Below are 19,510 nucleotides of genomic sequence, written 5' to 3' on the forward strand. Positions count from 1 at the left end.
CCAGATGTGAGCTGAGAGGAGCAATAATGGTCACTGAGAGCAGCAGCAGTGAGCCTGCTCTCCTCACCCTTCGACAGAGGGGCAGAGGAGGCTGGGGTGGCTCTCCAGATGCCTTTGCCCCCAGCAATGGCTGTGGGTCACTGTTGGCCGTCAGTTTGCTCTCAGCCCAATTAACAGTTCCTCTAATGAGCTGTTCTTGCTGTCCGCAGCGGCTGATGCAGCTGCTGTCCCCGGCGCAGGACCTGCCGCAGCCCGGGAGGAAGCGCATGGGCCCGGCTGATGTGAGACCCGAGGGATGGTCCCCGCCAGTCCAGGAGGTGCTCAGCATCACAGAGAGAGAAACACACTTCTAAGGATGGGATGTTTCCTCCGTAACCCAGACTGGTTCGCTCTCTCCTTCCCAAAGCGGCTTCTTTTCCCTTCTCTCGCTCACAGCTGGGACAGTTCCTCTCCTTGCAGCCAGCTGTTTGCACCCTCTGGCAGCAGAGTTTCTGTTTCTCTGACACCCTGGGGACAGCTCCTCCTCCAGCAAGCCTTTGTCAGAAGTGCCCTTCATTACTGACACCGCCTGGGAAGAGAAAAGCAACATTGTAGCAAAAAAAGGGGGGGAAAAAATGGAAAAAAAAAATGAAAAAAAAGGGGGGAAGTGCATTCCTGTTGGGAGGAGGAAAAGAAACCACGGTGGTGAGGGTGGTGAGAGAGAGCAGAGATTAAAGGTGTGAAGGAACCAAGTCAGGGATGCAAAAGCATGAAACGATGGGGCGTCAGCTCAGGAAATAAGTAAGCTGGTTCAGCAGTACATGAGAAGCTGGAGGATGAGAAAGGAAAGTGCATTTCTAGGCCACCTCTGTACAGGGGAGAGAGCCAGGAACACATCACAGGCAGTGACAAAAGGAGGCTGCAGTGCCAGCAGCCACAGCTTCAGCTGTCACTGGGTGCTCGATGCAATGGGAGCTGCTGCTGATGGATCTCAGGGCACTCTCAGCCTGGAAAAGGGGTGAGGAATGACCACCCCTTGCTCCTGGGGACTTGCTCTTGGTCAGAACTGCACAGCCCAGTGAAAACCTATCCAGGAGTGAAACTGATGAATATTTGACAATTCTGTCAGAAAATTCACGGGGTGCAAGAAAAGTCCCAGAGCTGTTGGTAAGAAAAAGAAAAAGAGCTGCAGCACAGCTGGGAAAATGAGACCCTGAGGATTGCACACCCAGAAATTGAACTGCACTGCTGGGGCATGTTGTAGAGGGATTATTGAAGGAGTTGATGGGCCTGATCCTGTGCTGCAGAGGGGCTTTGGGAAGAGGGTGGGAGAGCGATTGCCCTGCCTTGGCTTTGTGCAGACGACTGCTCAGGGGATAAGGAAAACATAATTGAGTGCAATAATCATCAGCTCAGGCAAGATAAAGCAAAGTTAATAGGTAGTATGGGCTCATTGGAAGCAGATCGTGTCGAATTAAAGTTTGGTTGTTGCCAGGGTAGTCAAAAATGTGAGGCAATGGGTGGGAGGAAATGTGCTCTGATGCTGGGTTTGGTGCAGTGCCAGATGAGTGTGTCCTGTGGAGGCTGGGGCTGTAGAGCTCCCTGCCAAACCCTGCTTCAATGCCTGTCCAAAATGCACAGCCAAACCCAGCAGAGGAGCCAGCGGCCGGAGCCTGGCTGCGATCGAGGGTCCACGCGCTGCTGCAGTTCTGGCACGTCCAGCCACGCCAGAGAACGGCCATCAGAATGAATCACAGATGCCACAGGCTCCTTTCCCTTGGTCCTTGTTCCAAGTAATTGCTTTTCCCCGTGCTGTGTGGAGATAAACCACGGGCGCCGGCAGCGAGCGCGGAACTCGGCCCGGTCTGAGCTCGGCACCTGCTGCCATCGCTATGGGAACCTTATCTGCTGCAGCTGCCTCCAGCTGCATTTCCCCTGCTTCATTTCCTTCCCTTTAAACACTACAAACTACAAACTGCCGCTGAAATGAGCGCTGAAAGTCAAGTACCAGGATTTGTACCTCTCTGGGAATTATCGTTTGAGATGTTTTCCTGTGGAAGGTGGAGAAAGCTGGCAGACCTGGTTCACATTCCCTGCAAAGAACTGCAGCACCACATAGGACACCATTTATTGTGTCTGTATTTTGTAAAGAGCTGAATCTCATACTGCAAATAGCTGTGGGAAGAGCTGAGCACCCAGAGGCTCACAGTCAGGGCTCGTGGTAAGCAGTTTGGTGATCTCTCCTCCCCCTCCCACCAGTGTTGCTCATCATTTGGTGGGGGAAGAATCTCCCCAATCTTGATTCTTGCACAGTCCCTGGTAGGACATTTAGCCCCTTTGCTCCTGCTGCCATGCCTTTAAGATGTGAGCTAGTGTCGTGCTGCCAGAGAAGTGACAGAGATGTGCTCACTTCTTTTTCTGAGGCAGCTGAGTAACACTGAAATAATCCTAGACAGAAACAAATAACTTTTCAGTTTGGAACACAGATGTGGTGCTGTGTTATTGACTGCATGAACCTGTTCCTCTTGCTCATGTATAATCTGACAATAGCATCCCACCTCTGCCAGGAAGCAACTTATTTTAATAAAGCTAGAGGAGGTATTGCTGTGCCCACTGAAAACAACCATACAATTATCGGGACCAGGAAATTAATCCAGTCTCTTTGGATGGAATTGACAAAGTTTCAGGAATTTGAAGTCAAAGCTCAGTGACCCAGTGTCATTTAATTCCCTTTCCTTTAAAAACGAAACCAGCCAGCTGGGGGAAGAGAGGGGAATGCCAGCAGTGGCTGACTTTTGCTATGTGACCCCAGCACAATCAGAGACTGAGCAGTGCTTTGTTAAATTTCTACAAATGTCTCAGGCACTCTGCATGCACGTGACAGATCTGACAGGTGTCCACCAGCTCTGCAACTGGGCACCTCTGGAGACCTCTGAGTCTGATGGGAAAGAGCTCCTGTCCTGCACACCACCAGGAATACACTGCTGAAGGGTTGGTGTGCACAGGAGGCAGAGATTTGGGGTTTTTCCCCTCTAATTGTTACTAACATGCCAAGACATGATGCATTTGAGGCTGAAGTCCAAGAGAAGATGTGAGGTTTTCATACTGTGCTGCTCCTCCCAGCTGGAATTAAAACACTGTACAGAAGAAAGGACACCTGTAAACACCTAGCTACCACTTCTGGGTTTCCAGTTTGTTTGTTCTGCTTTGGTTTTTTGGTTTGTTGCTTTGGGGGTTTTTTTGCTTTCAGAAAAAGGCCATTTTTCACCCCTCTCTCCAGAAGGAAAAGACAGGAACAAAGTTTGTTAAAAAAGAAATCAAGCCAAAAGATTTTGTATTATCCTTCTCCATCCTGTTATTCCTGTTCCCCCCCACTTCAGCCTTCCCTCCCTTCTTCCTTTGACAGTGACAAATGGCAAAAAAAGAAGGAAATGGTCATTGAAAACTTGTACTGGACAAAATTTGAAGAAAGAAAGAAAATTAAAGGTTAAAATTTAAGACTCAAGAGGCTGAGGAGATGTGCATATGCTGCTATCCAGTTCCCTGTGCAGGGCTGCAGGAATGAGCTCGAGGTTTTAAAGTGAAAGACTTTACTCCTGAACCTGCCAAGGGAAGAGAAGAGATGTGCCTAACAGTGCATGGATGGACAGAGCAGAGGTTGATCTGCTTTGTTTTGTGTTTTAAACCCACCATGAGCCCTGCCCCCTCAGCTGTTTGTGGAGCATGATCCTGGCTCTGGTTTCCATCCCTGACCCACAGCTGCAAAGGAGGACGTGTATTTTCAGAGCTGTCTGTTCTGGTTTGTCAAGCCTGAGCTTGGAAAGCTATGAGGAAAGGAAAGAGATTCCCAGGGAGAAATGCTTCCAATGTCTGTGCAAAGCCAGTTGTGGACAATTCCATCCTGTCTTGGTTTTGGTGACATGCCAAGACCATCCTCTTAAAAATGGCTTTTTGGTTTTTTTCTCCTGTTTTGTTTGGGTGTTTTTACAGGCTGTAGAATAGTTTCCTGCCCAGCCTGGGTTACAGCCAGGATGGGAGCCCTGGACTCGGATGGCTCCTTTGGACCAGGAGCGTGCTTACACTCAATCATTATTTGCCAATGACCACTTCAACTTTTCCAAAACATGCTTTATGGAGTGTGCAGCTTTTGTTGTAGCATGCTGTAGATAGTGGTCTCTGGAGGAGGATGGGAGGCCATCTGGTGCCTTTCTGGACCTTGTATTTCAACAGGACATGAAATAAGCTTCTTTTTCTCATGGAGAAATAAACCCTCCCTCCAGCATAAAAGCAACCTGTCGCTTTCCCATATCCTGGAGAAGGGCCATGGCTGCAACATGAGCTTCCTCCCCACCTTCTGCCTCTGAAGTGAGGATGGCCTGAGAGCTGGAGCTGGCTTTCTTGACTGAGCTCTGCAGAAGCAGAGCTCTTTATGCTGGAATGCTCCACGCTCGTGGGTGCAGGAGCTGCTGCAGAGAAATGCCACCAGTGGCAGGGCACAGCAGTGTAAATCAGTAACCCTGGCTGGGCTGGGGTGCTGGAGACAGCCTGGCACTGGGAACTGGCCTGGTGCTGGGCTCACAACTTTGGGGAGATCATGGCACTGATAGGTTTTGTGCAGTGCTTTGGATGAGCTTTTAATTCCCCAGGCAGGCGAGGTGGCTCCCCTTGGCACTGGTGGGATGCAGACATCACTCTGGAGGTGCTGCTGGGGTTCTCTCTTCATGCTCCATGCAGGAGGATCCTGTCTCCTGTGTGTCCATCCCTCACCACCAGCACTGGATCCTGTCTCCTGTGTGGCCATCCCTCACCACCAGCACTGGATCCTGTCTCCTGTGTGTCCATCCCTCACCAACAGCACTGGATCCTGTCTCCTGTGTGTCCATCCCTCACCACCAGCACTGGATCCTCTCTCCTGTGTGTCCATCCCTCACCACCAGCACTGGGCTCTCCCACCTCGAAAATGCCTTTGCAGGGTGCAGCTTTACACCTGCTTTACACCTTAGCAAAAGCATGAATTACCAGCTGAGTAAAAACCCCGGAGGCTCAGGAGAAACCTCCAGTTGTCCTGTCCCATAAATCTCCAGGATTTATGTCCTGTCCCATAAATCTCCAGGATTTATGTCCTGTCCCATGAATCTCCCTGTCCAGGAGCCCAAGCACGGGAGTCTGTCTCCACAGACACACAGTGTGGGCAGGCACAGTTAGTTTTTTCAGAACCTCTGGGTGAAGGATATTCATGCACTTTCAGAACCTATTCATTTTAGTGTTTAAGCCAAGAAAATAATGGGAATTAATTTTTTTTTCTTTTTATGAATTACCTGCCATAATCAGATTTCAAAATTTATTTAGTGCCTAATTTTTTTTAATATGACCCCAATTCCAACCTCTTTTGCAGTAGAAGACAGGGTGGCATTTCCCTTGCATTTGGGAATTTCTGAGCTCAGTCTCACTTTCCCGTTTCTCTGGTCAAGGGAGGCAGCAGCAAAACCTTTGCTGTGTGGCCTTGGGGTACCTGTGAGGCTTCATGTGAAGAGGAGAAAGGCGAAGGGGGCTGATCCCTTCTGGGAAGCTGGAGGCTCAGAACATGTCAGACCAGTGTCTCCAGGTGGGTGGGTGAGTTGGCATTGTGCTGTGGTGGGTTTTGCCTTAATGAGGTGGTTCCTGTGACACTGTGACACTGTGACACTGTGACACTGTGACATGTTCCTGTGACACCGCTGCTGGGTGAATGTCTTGCTGTCAGCCTTTGCAGTTTCTGGGGCCCTGGGCTGGTACTATAATTAGAGGTAATTTGTAATCTTGGTAAAACTCTCCAAAGAGTGTTTCCCTCTCTGGAAGGAAGGGAAGGGTTTCAGTGACCGTGGGCAGAGGTGTCAGCAGCACCTTCTGGTTGCTGTGGCCAGGGTCCCTTGGGCAGGCTGACGTGGGACACATCGAGCGATGGCAAAGCAATTTCCCAGCACCCAATCCTATCAATAGATGCAATTTCCCTGGAGGGTGGGGGTGTGTGGAGCTCGATTGCTGCAGCCAGGGGCTGCTTCTGGCTGTGTGCATCACACAGCTGAGCAGCAGCAGGGCTGCAGGCTGAGAGATTTCCCCTGACAGCCAAGGCATGGCCCTTGCCATGCTGTAATAAATGAGGTTGTCCCTGTGTGCACTCCCCAGAGCAGCCAGCCCTTTGCTCTTCCTTATCCCCAGGGCCTGTGCACTTTCCATGATGGAGCACCTGTGCTGGACAGTGGTGAGGCTGCCTCTGTCACTAACCCTCATCTGAATCCCATACCCACACCCATCCTCTTCTCCCTCTGCACCCATGACACGTTTACAACACTCTGTGCTCTTGAGGTCAAACACAGACATGTAATAAGGCTTCTCCCTGTAGCCTTCCACAAAAAGCCTCCCTGTAGCTTCCCAAAGCATTGGGAAGTGGCATAAACTCTGTCAGTGTGACTGTGCTGATGCTGATTTAAAGCATCTACCTCAGAGCTTTTATTACCATAAGCCTCTTAATAAAGAGGGAAAAAAAATCATAATAGTTACAGCAATGATGTAACCTAGGGACACATTTACTTTAAAGTTAGGTTGGTTTCACAGAGCATGTGATTTCAGTTAAATCTTCCAAAGCAGGTGAGGACACTTCTATTTATGTTCCATTCACACTCATTTTAATTTATATGAAGTCCATCAGGATCAAGTTTGAGCTAAGTTGAACATGGTGCTACTGCTCACACTGTTTTTGATGGATTAGAAGCAGTAGAGCTAAATCTTTCCAGTCCCTTGTGAGTCCCTTGCAGTTCCACTGACAGAAAGATGATCAGGTTTTTTGAACTACATTTATCAAAACAGCCTGCAGGCTCAGGCACACTTTCATCAGTGTGACTATGTCCACTTATCACCCAAATGGTCTTTAAGATGGAATAATCATGTTCAAAGTGGGCTGCTCTGGTTTAATTTGGCCTAATTTGTTTTGATTTAGATGGGCAATGCTGGCTGGGTAGACAGGACCTAAGAGAACACCCTGCAGTGGGTGGCTACTGCTGTTACCCAGGTCCTGCCAGGAACCTTCCCTGCAGAAACCCCAAGGCTGGTGTCCATGACAGCTCTCACTTTCTGCTTCCTTCTGCTCCTTGTTGCTGTGCTGGGCGTGCCACAGGGACACAGCACACCCAGTGCCACCCAAACCCAGCTGTGGCAGGGAGGACAGCTGGGAGGGACACTCTGTCTCCCTGAAATCTGCTCCCAAATCACCCCAGGGACACCTGTGGTGTGACCTCTGGGAACCTCTGTGTCCCTGTGTCAGCTGGACCTCGGCATGCTGGAACTCTGGGACTCCAGCCCTGGAGCATGTCTGGAGGAAGCTGAAAGCAGGTGCCTTACTCTCAGCAGGGCTTGGAGAACAACCAGCAATCAGCCTGGGAGCTGGCAGGAGGGCACTGCCACTTAAACCTCGTGTTTGGAAGGGTCACTCAGGTCTGGCTTTGCCCACCAGGAAAAGGAATCTGCTGCAGTGAGGTGATGCAGGGAGGTGATGCAGTGAGGTGATGCAGTGAGGCGATGCAGGGAGGTGATGCAGTGAGGTGCTGCAGGGAGGTGATGCAGTGAGGTGCTGCAGTGAGGTGATGCAGGGAGGTGATGCAGGGAGGTGATGCAGGGAGGTGATGCAGGGCTCAGCCCCAGCAGAAGGGTGGGATACCCCTGGGGAAAAGAAGGGTGGGATACCCCCGGGGAAGAGAAGGGTGGGATACCCCCGGGGAAGAGAAGGGTGGGATACCCACGGGGAAGAGAAGGGTGGGATACCCCTGGGGAAGAGAAGGGTGGGATACCCCCGGGGAAGAGAAGGGTGGGATACCCCCGGGGAAGAGAAGGGTGGGATACCCACGGGGAAGAGAAGGGTGGGATACCCACGGGGAAGAGAAGGGTGGGATACCCACGGGGAAGGACCATCCTCGAGCAGCAACTCCGGCTGTGCTGAGCCTGGGGAGGGGGACAGAGCCCAGGGCTGAGCTCCCACTTGAGCTGCTGACAAACACAGAGGTGACAACGTGTGCAGCAGTGTGCTTCTCCTCTCAGAAACACCCATCTGTACATCCCTATTTGTTTCAATCAAATGGAAAAAGAAATACTTTACCCACACAAACTGGAGGTGAAGGCTCTTTGTTGAAAAGAAAGAATATGGAAAATGCCATAGAGACATCTTTAAATGCATGGATTTTATTTTAGTGGCATTTTCTTTCTCTTCTACCTAATATCCCTCTCCTCCCAGGAGACATCTCGGGACTTGTCAGACTGATCTTCTTCATTTTGTGCTGGGGGACTCTTGGTCCTTCAGCTCTTACTCACTGACCCAAAGCTCAGTGCTGATAAATCTTTAGCAGAGGAAATTTTTTTTCCAGGTGTTTCTCAACCACATGAGTTATGGTGAAGTGCACAGGACAAACAACACAAAAAACACTGAGCTTAACAGAACCTGGCTGTTTCACACCTGACAAAATCTTACTGCCAGGGTATCCCCTGACATTATCTCACCAGTTCTCCCTGTCTCCAGAGCATTCCAGGAGAAAGAAAATGAACAGGCATGCACTGAACTGAAGTGCTCCAACCCAATCTATTTTTCATTGACAGGTCATTTTTAATCTCCTCCAGTGGTGGAAATTCCTTTTCTTTTCTTGTATTTATTTTCAGTTTTGTTCTTGCCATATTTCTTTTATATTTTTATTCCTTCACTGTGTTCTGTTCGTGCTGTTGACAGCAGGAGAGATTTAAAAATGCCCAGACTTTGAAACAAGTCATCTACAGATGAAATTGTTCCTTAGGGCTCCTAGCAGCTGCAGGGACAAGGGGCATAAATGCAGATTTAATACCAGTGGCTGAAGGTAATTGTCAATAAAAATACTCTCTGTGAAAAGTATTGGACAGCTTTCCAGATGAATGATATCTCAAGCAATCTGTGTGCCCTGGAAACACGGCTGGCAGCCTGTGGAGAGCTATAAACCTGTGGGGCAAGAGCTTTCCCTGTTCCATAGGACTGGCTCATCCCAGCTTGACCAGGAATGGCAGAGATGAGGAGCAGCAGAGATTCTGCTCTCCTTTTCCTGGGGAGAAGAGCTCAGGGAGGCTGGCAGGAGATTCTGGTACCTCTGGACACCACAAGGGAGGTCTTCAACACCCCTGCCCAGCTGGGCTGGGAGTCACACAGAGACCTTTGGCTGGGAGCACAGGAATTGTCCTGCCTTACCTACCCTGCTCTCACACCTTTTCCCTGTCTGTTCCCTACTGGCCACCCTCTAGGGCAGGATGGTTTGGGTGCCAGGAGTCAGAGCAGACCTGGGCTCTCAGGGAGGAGGGAGGGCAGCCCATGGCCCCACTGCAGGCTGGCAGGATTGCTGAGGGTGCAGAGGAGGAGCCCATGCCTTAGGCTGGGCTCAGGAAAGAATTCCTGCCAGCTCTGCTGTGCTGGCCAGCTTTGCTTCCCCTTTGGTGGGCTCGATGGGCTTAGTGAGAGCAAGGCAGCCTCATATCCCATAACAGCCCTTTTCAGTGAGTGCAGCCCTGTTCCTCTGCAAATTATCCCTGAGTGGTTATACTTCTGCTTAGTTTGCAATGATTGTGTTAATGATTTTTGCAAATGAATTTTAAACCCAGAGATGTCTAGCCTGATTATTTGGCTGCTTCCACCACTGTCATCACATCCAATAGCTGTTATTTAGAAAACACTCTTTGCACTTGTGTTTACTCACACAGATTATATGGTGGGGCTGGGTTCTTTTGCTGGATATTTCCCAAGCCACCAAAAGCTTTGGAGGTGGCAGCCCAAACGCTTTGAAGGCAAATACTGAAGCCAGTATTTGTCTGAGTATCTGCCAAGCCCTCATTTTCTGAGAACACACTGGTGAATCAAAATTTAGTCTCATGAACATTTATGGAAAACAACCAAGAGAGCAGCTCCAAATCCCATCTTTTCAAATGAATTCTGCTTCTCTTCTGAGGCATGTTCCCAAACTCATTTTGGTTTACCAGTCCCTGTCTAGTTCTTGCCAAGTATGAAATATCCATGTACTCTCCTCTTTTCTTGGTGCCACTTCCCTTTTTTTCAGGAAAAGCAGGGGTTGCTCAGACTGATGCTGAGAGACATTATTTCTCTCCAGCCCCTCACAGCCTGCTTCTGCCTCTAACTCACACAACAAATGTGATACAGAAAGCACTTGTGGCTTTCAGGTCCAGTCTTTACCCCTTCAGTGGAATTTCTGGCCTGTTTTCTTTCCAGAGCAGAAGGTGGGGAGATGGTTTGGTGTGAAGGGAGTCTGTCTGTGGGATCTGGTGTTTCCACTGCAGATCTCAGGTGTTCCTCAGCCAGGGCTCTGCAGAGCTGTGAAAACACACACAACAGGCTGCTTCCCTCAGGCCTGAGCTCTCCACCTGCCCTGCAAGCAAATTCCTACTGTCTCTCTCTGTCTTTTTATTTTAGAGGTGTCACATCAGCAGCTGATTGAGGAGAGATTGAAGGCTGAGAGAGAACAGTGATAGATGGACTAATGCCAGACTCAGAAAAGGGTGAGCTGTGATATCTTGATAGTTTCACTCTTTCTGACAGAAGGAGGCCAGGGGCTTTGCTGCTGGTTCCCCTCTGAAAATACCTGTTTTATATTGGTTGGTTTGGCCAAAGCCAATCTGAGCCAGAATCCCAGGATTACATTCCAAGGGACCTGGCCTGGGCTCTGTGTGCACAGCAATCTGGGCACAGAGGGAGAGCTGAGCCTCCTGCATGGCCCAGCACACGCAGGGCTGTGCCTGCACACTTCCCAGGAGCCAGGGAGGGCAGCTCTGCTTCCACCAAGAGTTCTGTCATAGAGTCCCAGAATGGTTTGGGCTGGAAAAGACCTTAAAGGTCTTCTAGTTCTAACCCCACCACCATAGAAAAAGCTCTCCAGGAAAGTGTGAGCCTTAGTTCAGCAGGAAGGGATTTGATCTTGCCCCTGCAGGACTCAGCTGGCAGCAATTCCAGCAGTGCCCCATGGCAGGGTGGGCAGTAATGCTCTCCCTGTGCTGCACTGCTGCTCCCTGTGCTTGCAGGACTGGCCAAGCTGTGCTCCACTGCAGAGACAGAATTCCTGGGGAGCAAAGGCAGCACATGCTCACTGCCTGGTGTTCTACCCCAGCCAAGTGCCTAAAGGAAAGATTTCTGAGACAGATGTAGTTTACTTCTCTTTCAGCTTCCTTAGCTGCTAAATAAGAGGTACTCAAGCTCCCAGGGCGGTGTGGAGGACACAGACTCCGTGAAGAGGAGAGGGATGAGGGTGCTCTGTCAGACCCACAGCTTTCTTGCAGAAGAGATTGCCACTCACTGCATTTGTTTCAGCTCAGAAAGGGGATGTCTTCTTGTCAGGATGCCTGCAGCATGTGTGCTGGAGAGCCACTCAGCTCTCAAAGCCCCCTGTAAAAATAAACCCGGTAAAAATAATTTTATTTCTCCAATTTCTCTCTTGCCAGCCTTCCTGGCACCACTGTCCTTCTCCATTAAAGGCCAGAAAAACCTGATGGGGGTCTTACTGCCTCCTCCATGCTCCTCTGGTGACCACTTATTCTGAAATGTGATCTGTGGGCAGGATCACAGCACAGATGTCGGTGGCACCACAGGCACAAGCCCAGCGAAGCTCTGAGGCAGCAGCTTTTCCCTCCCAGCCCTTTGGCCCTGGCCCATGAGCTGTGCCAGGTGTAGCTGTGGTGGGTTATTGCCTGCCCTGGGGGGGCAGGGGGCCTTTAAAGGAGGAGGGTTTTGATAGCAAGGAATAAACGCCGTGGTGTTTCCTTGGTGCCCTCAGCCCAGCTGAGCCTCCATGGAGCTGCTGCAGTGTCACTGACGGGGTGAAGCCAGCCTTGGTTTGTACGTGGGGCAGGAGGGGGGTCAGGTCACCTCCTCAGCACTGAGAGCTGCCAGATGTGCTGCTGGCGCTATTTTAATCATCCCTAGCTCTGTTTCAGCACCCAGAGAGGAGCTGGGGAAGTGCTAAGGTGTCATCTCTGGGGACAGTGATGTCCCCTGGGCTCCTTCCCCTGCCCCTTGGCCAATGCTGCCTCTAACGAGGCGATGCTCACGGCACCAGCAGCTCCCCCACGCTGCTTTTGAGAGTGAAAACACTCTCTACTCCCAGTGGACAGAAATCATCTTGGGCCCCAGAAAGCAAAAGAGAAACAGAGGTTCCACACAAGCTGGTTTAGAGCCAATGGCAAGATTCAGACACCAAGCACCTGGTTATTCATTCACCCGTGGTTCCTTTCCTTGGCTGGTGGCTGGTAACGAGAAGTGTCCATTTTCCTGTGGCTGCCCCCTCCATCCCAAAGGCCTGACCCATCCCAGTAATGCACTTGATCCTTGCAGGGACCAACAAATCCCTGCAGGAACCGCTGCGGCAATATGGGCTCAACCAACCCTTGCCACCCCTGACGGCTCCCTGCCTCTGGGATCAGCCCTTCTGCTTTGTCCTCGCTCCCAGCCATGCCCTTGGAGCCTCTTCTCCACAGTGACTGATTTTCCAGTGGCTGTGACTTTCCAGTGGCTGTGATTTTCCAGTGGCCGTGGGACCCCCCCGCCCCACTGCCGCGACACGCGGGGCGCTGATTCGACTGGACGTGAGCGCAAAGCTCATTAAGGTCTCGTCGATAGCGCAATGAGGAGCAGTGTGGGGTGAGGCAGGGGGAGAAGGGCCCTGCAGGAGGGGCTCACAGCTCCCCTCTGCTGTGGGAGCACTCTGGACGTGCATCCCCTGAGAGCTCGGCGTGGCCCAGGACGCGCTGGCACCGACGGGCAGGTGAGTCCCAGCGCTGCTCGGGCTGGGAGCACTGGGGGCACGGGGGGAGCGTGGAAACAGCGGTGGGAAGGAGCCACCCGCCTGCTCCAGCAGCCTGGGGAGCAGTGGTGCAGCTGCTGGGCTCTCCTCCATCCACACTGCCCTGCATGTGGGGCTGAGTGGTGGAGCACCCTGAGGACAAGGCTGCATGCAGGATTGTTCCTGTCTTCCAAAAAGTGATGGGGGGCTGAGCAAATGAGGACAGCCGTGCCTGGCCCTCAGCTGGAGCGGTGTGAAGAGCAGGTTTTGCACAGCTTTACCTCCAGCTGCACCACCACAGTGCCCAAACCTCTTCTGGCAGTTGCCATTGCCATTGCAATGTCCCCTTGGTCAAGAGAGACACCAGCTGCTGGGAAGGCAGCAGCTTTCCACTGTCACTCCCATGCAGAGATAACTGGATTGCTCTAGGTGTTAACAGGTAGGTGCAGCAAGCAACCTCCAAAACCTGCTCACTGAGCAAAATCCTGGGCTGAAGAGGCTGTTTCTGCTGCAGGAGAGAAGTGGGGCGTGATCCATCTCCCCCCATGCTGCTGGGGGCTGGGAAGGACCTGCAGGTGCTGCTCCTGCCCTGCTGCTTGAGCAGCCCTCTGCTTCCAGCCAGGGAGCTGGCACTACCAGCCAGAGCAAGAGGGGAGATGGCTGTCCCACAGCTGACCTTGGTGCTGGGGCCCCAAATATTGGAAAGCTTCTCACGGTGCCCATGGGCTGGGGGAAAATGTAGTGAGTGCAAATGACTGCTCAGTGAAGATGCTGCATGGGCACTGACTGTGGAAAGCTGGGGCCAGCTGCTCTGGGGAGGGCTAAAACTCAGGGAATGGGTTTGGTGATACCCCATGAGAGGCAAGGGCTCTGCTGCCCCTCCCTGGGGCTGGGATAGCCCTCCCCAGCCTTATCTGTTTCAGCCCCAAGGGTCAACGTGGCACACGGTGTTCTGGGTTCTTGGGGACCCTTCAGAAAGGTCCTGCAAGCCCTGATGGTCTGTGGGAGCAGAGCTCCTTGCCTGTACAGCTGCTGGGATGTTTCTGGGGTCTGTGTCTGTGCCCTTCCCTCCTGTCTGTCTGCAACAGACTCTGAAGGAGGTAACTCACTCCTTCAGTGAAGCCCTCCCCACAGCACAGGAAACCTGGACAAACCCCCCCATCCCCTTCCTCCCTCCCCTCCTGCCCTGCCCCTGCTCCCTGTCTCCCATGAGTGCCTCTCAGAGCTGCAGGCTGGATACCACCAGCTGCTGGTGACCTTGCTGTGGTTCTGCCAGCACCTGGTAGAGACCTCCAGCACTTTTCATTTTGGTTCCTCTCCCTTTGAGAGAAGTTCTGCAATGGTTTGGGATTTTGTTGTGAGAACAAAAATCAGGTTGAAGACACGCAGCTGGAAATGTATTTTCTTCTGAAGAAACTGAACAGGCACAAGGAGCCAGCAGCTAATGTCCTTTTACTGTGGGTGAACGTGACACAGTCCTGCTTGCTGGGGATGGAGCAAGTGGCTGCTGTGTCTGGCCCTGTGGAGATGCTCACGGGGTAAAGGCTGCTCCTGGTGCCAGGGGGCCAGGTCTGCACCCTGCTATGGACTGGCTGTGTGGGTGTGACTCGAGTCTTCAGCCAACAGGGACAGCAACCTTTCCTTCCTCTGCCAAATCTCCTGATCACAGGTCCTGGGGGAGAGCTGCCCCTTCTGCACTGCTCTGTGGAGCTTGGCTTGGGGAGCGGGGATGGGAGTGAATCACTGCTAGAGATAATGCCCAGGTTGATCCTGGGCAGCAGGGGATGGTGCTCAGGGTTATGAACACATTTTCCAGGCTGTTTGGGGGCAGGAAAACCTCAGCCAATGCTCTTGCAAGGTTCCTGCAGAGGCAGCTGGCTCTGCTGTTCTCTGTTTTCCAGCCCCTCAAAAAAGCGTATGAACAAAGGGAGCCTTGTGGCAGCCTGAGGGCTCTGGAGCATGATTTTCTCTCAGGTTTCATGAGAAGAACAAAGAGTTTGGCCTCTGAGAACGAGCACAGATTTTCTCTTCAGCTTGGCCATGCTGCAGCAGGAAAACAATGTTTGTGCTCAGCATGCTGCAGTGTTTTTGGAGCTGGATATTGTGCCAGAGTGGTGACAGGCACATTCACAGGTGCTCTGGATCAGGTGCTGCTCTGACCCTGCCCAGAAGGAGCCGGGGGAAGGTCTGGGATTGTCTCATCCTTCTCCATGTCCCTTCCTCTGTGCTTTCATCCGAATGTAGTGGCAGAAATTTGTTGAGGCAGTGCAGGGTTTTTACCTGCTCATCTTTCTCCAAGGGCAGCAGTGCTGTCAGTGAGGAGCAGGCTGAACTTCCCTGTGCCCTGGGTCATTTCCCAAGCTGAGCTTCCCAGCCCCAGAGACAGCCAGTCCTTTGCTCCCCTGGACACAGGGTGAGAAGATTTGCTCCCTGGCAATGCTGGACAGCTCAGAGCTGACCCTGGATCATTGTCATGCTTTTTTCTGCTCTTTCCTGCACAGTTCTTTTCTTTATTCACTTTTATCATTATTAAATTGTGGCTACAAAGTCCAAGGTGACTTACTCAAGTGCATGTAATCACTTTTCTTTGCAACATCAGTTTTGTCCAATCTGCTCAGTTCAATGACTTCATAAAACAATAAAAAACTAACCCTGAACAAACAAAAAACCCAAATAACAACCAAACAAACAGGAAACCCCTAAAAAAACCTAAAACAAACCCCAAAAAACCCCAAAAACAAACCCCACAAAGCAACCCCCGAAAGCATACCAAGACAAATAACCAAATTACCACTGACACCACTTGCAACATCTCTGGAGCTGCATCAAGTCCAGCTTTGTGTGTGTGAAGTTCTGAATTCTTACCCCACACACTGCTTTGCACAGCACTGCTGAGTCCTGGTAAAACAGGGCCCTTTACCCCCAGGAATGCCAAAGTCTCAGCCAGGATGTTGGTTCATTTCAGGATTTAAGCTCAGTCTTGGTTCAGAGGCAGAGTTTTGGTGAGGCAGCAGTGGCTGAGCAGTAACTCAGGCTGCACTGGCTGAGCTGGGAAGCTGAAGCTCTCTGGAGGAAAGAGAGAAGAGCCCAGCATGGTGGATACCTGCCCACATCCTGCTGGCAGTGCCTGGACACCACGCCAGGCTGCCACAAACAGGCACAGGAGCCATCAGGCAAGTGAGAAATTCCATGAGAAACTGGAAACTCTGTGGCCATTCTGGGCACTGCTGCCCCACTGCTGCTGTCCCTGGAGGCCCTGGGGAGGTTCTCTCCATCAGCCCCCCTGGAGTGGGACTGTGCCTTCCCAAGGAACCCAGCAGGTCACCCCAGCTCCCTTCTTCTGGAGGAGCACTGACCTGCAGCTCCTCTCTCCCTCCGTCCCCCACTTCTCGAGGAACTTCTTTGAGAGCTGTGCTCCTTTCTCAAGCACAGGTGAAATTCGCCAGTGAACTCAGAAAGGAACTGGGGTTGGGATCAGACAGATTCACAGAATAAAGCTAAAAATGTCTAAAATAGACAGCTAGCTAAAAATAAGGCTAAAAATGTCTGTGTTGCTTCAGGCAGGGCAAAAGAATAATGCAGCAAAAACTGCCAACATCACGAAACCTCATCCCAGCGTGACAGGTTGTACACTATACAAAAAGGAAAACACTTTTAAATTTAATCAACACATTTAAAACAAGCAGAAATAGACCTTTAATCTTTTTAATGTGGTGCTTTCACTGAGGAGGATGGAGACAGGGATGCCTTTAAGCTACTTGTGTGTCCTTCCCCATCTGGAAAGGTGCAGTCTGCTCAGACTCTGCCATGAGGGATCCTCTCGCTGCTGTGGGGCTCAGACTGGGTCAGGACAGTCTGTCAGGGCCAAAAAGAGCCATAAAAAAGGGCCTAAAAAAAGCCATCCCTGCTTCCTGGGGCAGCTTCTCAGGGAGCAGGGTGAGTTCTAAGTGAGAGCATTAAATGGTTGAGAGGCTGCACCATTTGTATCTTCCAGGCAAGGCACAGACCCCGCTGTCCTCGGGGACAGGTGAGGGTGAGTGAAGCACAGCCCCTGGCCAGCAGCAGCACCTGACCCTGCTTTCCCCCACGGGGTGAGGAGCCAGAGGAAGCTCAAGTGCACATTTGGGGACAGGGAGATGGTTGCACTGGTTGGCCCCATTCTCCTGCAGGTTTAACACAAAAATGAAGGTGCCCCTTGGCAAAGCGATCGTGTGGCAGGATGCAGCCAGTCCCAGCAGCTCCAAAAACTTTTCAGGGCTGTGAGGTTTCTGCCACAGCCCTCCTGGGATCATGGCTGGGGGCTGAAGGATGTGTTCTGGCCATGTTCAAGTCCCATTTATCTGGTGGTTTATGGAACGTGGCTCATGCCCTGGTTGTCTGTTCCTCTCACCTGGATCAGGTCATGGTGTGGTGCCAGCCTCACCTGGCACATTGTTAAGAGTGAAGGGGGCTGCTGGTGGAGAGGCAGGTTGGACAGCAGCTGCAGGTCCAGGTATCAGCAACCCAAACCTATGCAAGGGGCTGGCAAAGGGGCTGGAGCTGCAGGCCAGGCACAGCTCCATCACCTCAGAGAGGGAATTTGCTTTTTTCTCACATCCTCTGTGAGCACTGACTTCTCCAAGCAAGCAATCACCTGTCCTCAGGGGAAGGGGGATGGAAGGTTGGGGACTGCAGTGGCAGCCCTGGGGCAGCATGCAGTGAAGCAAGAGCCCTGTCTGCCTGGCCCAGCTGCACAGGACAGTGATGCTCCAGCCCTGAGGGGGTTCCATGTGGGGCCAGCACTCTGCCAGAATCCTCAGGCTCCCCCAGGGAGCTCCTCCCCAGACCCTCCAGCCTTGACTGATGCAGGAAGCTCCAGTGCATGCTGCTGCTGCTGCTGCTGCTGCAGTGAGCAGAGCATGGAGCCAGTCTGCTGAGCCCTGATCTGGTCACAGCTCCAAACAAGACACACCAGCCCTGGGGCTCCTGGGCTGTCACTAAAATGATGTGGGTGGAAGGAAGAGGCTAATTGACTGAACAACAGCCTGTGCTGTGTAATTAAACTAATTGTGCCTCTACCTGCAATGGTCAGAAGTAATTTGTGTGGCTGTTACCTCACTGACAGATAAGAGGTGTGTGAAGTATTTTAAGATATATTTCCATGGGTCATTTTGCTCTTTCATTTTGGGCAACTTTATGCCTGTTAAATTTTTGGTTTCTGTCAAATTTGAGAAGGTTGTTAATATTTGATGCTGAAGCAGGGGTAAGTAAAAAGGTCACTGTTGTTACAACAGCGTTTCAGGAGGCAGAGTTTCAAGTGGCAGCTATACTTTCTCAGTGCTATTTTCTTATTCAAAGTGAAATCCCTCAAAAAAAAAAAAAGCAGGTCTGTTTGCCAGAATGTGTTTCAGCCAGGCCCTGCATCTGCTGGAGACCAGACAATTGTTTTTATTGATTTGAGCAGCAGAAGACCAGGCCTTCTACACAACTTGGAAACACAGGTCACTCCTTTAGTGCCAGGAATTTATGGCATTAGCTTTCACTGATGGCTTGGAAAGTTCTGGTTCAGAGTCTGGTGCATTTGGAAGAGGCAGAGTGAGGAACCTGCTACAGTGTCACATTGGAGCTCTCTGACCTTGTTTTCAAGTCCTTGCAAAGCAGAGCCCACCTCCACCTTGTAGCTCTTATTGATTATCATTTTGAGTCCTTGAGGCGTTTTTCTGTAGAGAGTGTTATTTCCTTGGAAGAGTCCCTCAGCCCCCAACAGCTTCCAGCTCGAGGTTGTGCAGAATTGCAGCAGCAGGTTCTGGTGGATTTTCCTTCCATCATTTACCCCCTAACTCTCAGCATCCAGCGTGTCCTGCAGTGGAGTCTCGCTCCATGGCTGCACATTTTCTGGAATATCACCTCTTGCTCTTTTTGAACTTACCACCCTCTGGTCATGCTGGAATCCCTTGCAGTTCTTGTGTCAGAAATGGTATAAATATTTGTATCCTGTGACACTGGTACATTCACAGGCCCCTGCCACCTCTTCCACAGAACCACGGATCTTCTTTCATTTGTACTCTCTTCACGTGGAAGTTGCTCCACACTTTTAAGCAGCCTTTTGGCTCTCTTCCATGCCTTTTTCTGACTTTGCAGCAGCTTGTGTGACAGGAGCAGAGAACTGCACTTATTTTTCAAGACACGAGTGCAATACTGGTTTACACACAGGTGCAGTAACGCAGCCTGCTCTCGCTCTCTTTCCAAACAGTTTTGGTGTGATGGTTATATACTTCTTAGGGCCTAAAATCGATGCAGGTATTAATTAAATTTTTTAGTCAGACTGATGCAATTAATCATCAGGACTTTGGAGTCCTGACTTAGTGGGATTTCAGTGTTTCCCAGGCTGGCTGTAATCACCAGTGAGCACAGGCTGAACACACCTGGGGATTGCAGCACCACATGCAGCGTGGTGTGCAGGGAGGAGCTGAGCAGAGCAGCGATTCCCTGGCCAGATGCTGTGAGCACAGCTGTGCTGGTGAGGGATAAAGGCACAGGATTGCCCAGTGGAACACAGCCCTGGTGTGGCTGCAAAGCTGGGCCTGGCTGGCTGGGCCACAAACTCTCAGATGGCTCTGGGGCTGCTGCACTCAGCTTTGGAGCCCAGACCTGGGAGCTGTGGCACCCTCATCGTGCCCTCCTCCACTGTCCCTCAGACAGGACAGACACATCTCTCTTCTCTGTGG

At 51.4% G+C, this 19,510-nt stretch overlaps 1 protein-coding gene and 1 long non-coding RNA gene across 3 annotated transcripts in view; both read left to right on the plus strand.

Annotated features, from left to right (window-relative positions):
• SLC6A12 (solute carrier family 6 member 12) overlaps positions 1 to 3,945 on the plus strand; it is a 33,969-nt gene extending 30,024 nt beyond the window's left edge. The window contains exon 15 of one of the 2 annotated variants that reach the window (XM_015628924.2): positions 210 to 3,945. In XM_015628924.2, coding sequence (XP_015484410.1) covers positions 210 to 353 — 144 coding nt within the window. In that variant the 3' untranslated portion in view covers positions 354 to 3,945. The remainder of the gene's footprint in view (positions 1 to 209) is intronic. The other variant, XM_015628925.2, reaches the window with a different exon arrangement.
• A 6,272-nt stretch (positions 3,946 to 10,217) lies between these two features.
• On the plus strand, positions 10,218 to 11,437 carry LOC117244419. The gene is made up of 2 exons (XR_004497480.1): positions 10,218 to 10,530; positions 11,190 to 11,437. It is a non-coding gene; the product is annotated as an uncharacterized LOC117244419 (long non-coding RNA).
• Positions 11,438 to 19,510: the final 8,073 nt, after the last annotated feature.

This window comes from Parus major, chromosome 1A (assembly GCF_001522545.3).
Source record: "Parus major isolate Abel chromosome 1A, Parus_major1.1, whole genome shotgun sequence".
NCBI classification, from domain to species: Eukaryota; Metazoa; Chordata; class Aves; order Passeriformes; family Paridae; genus Parus; species Parus major.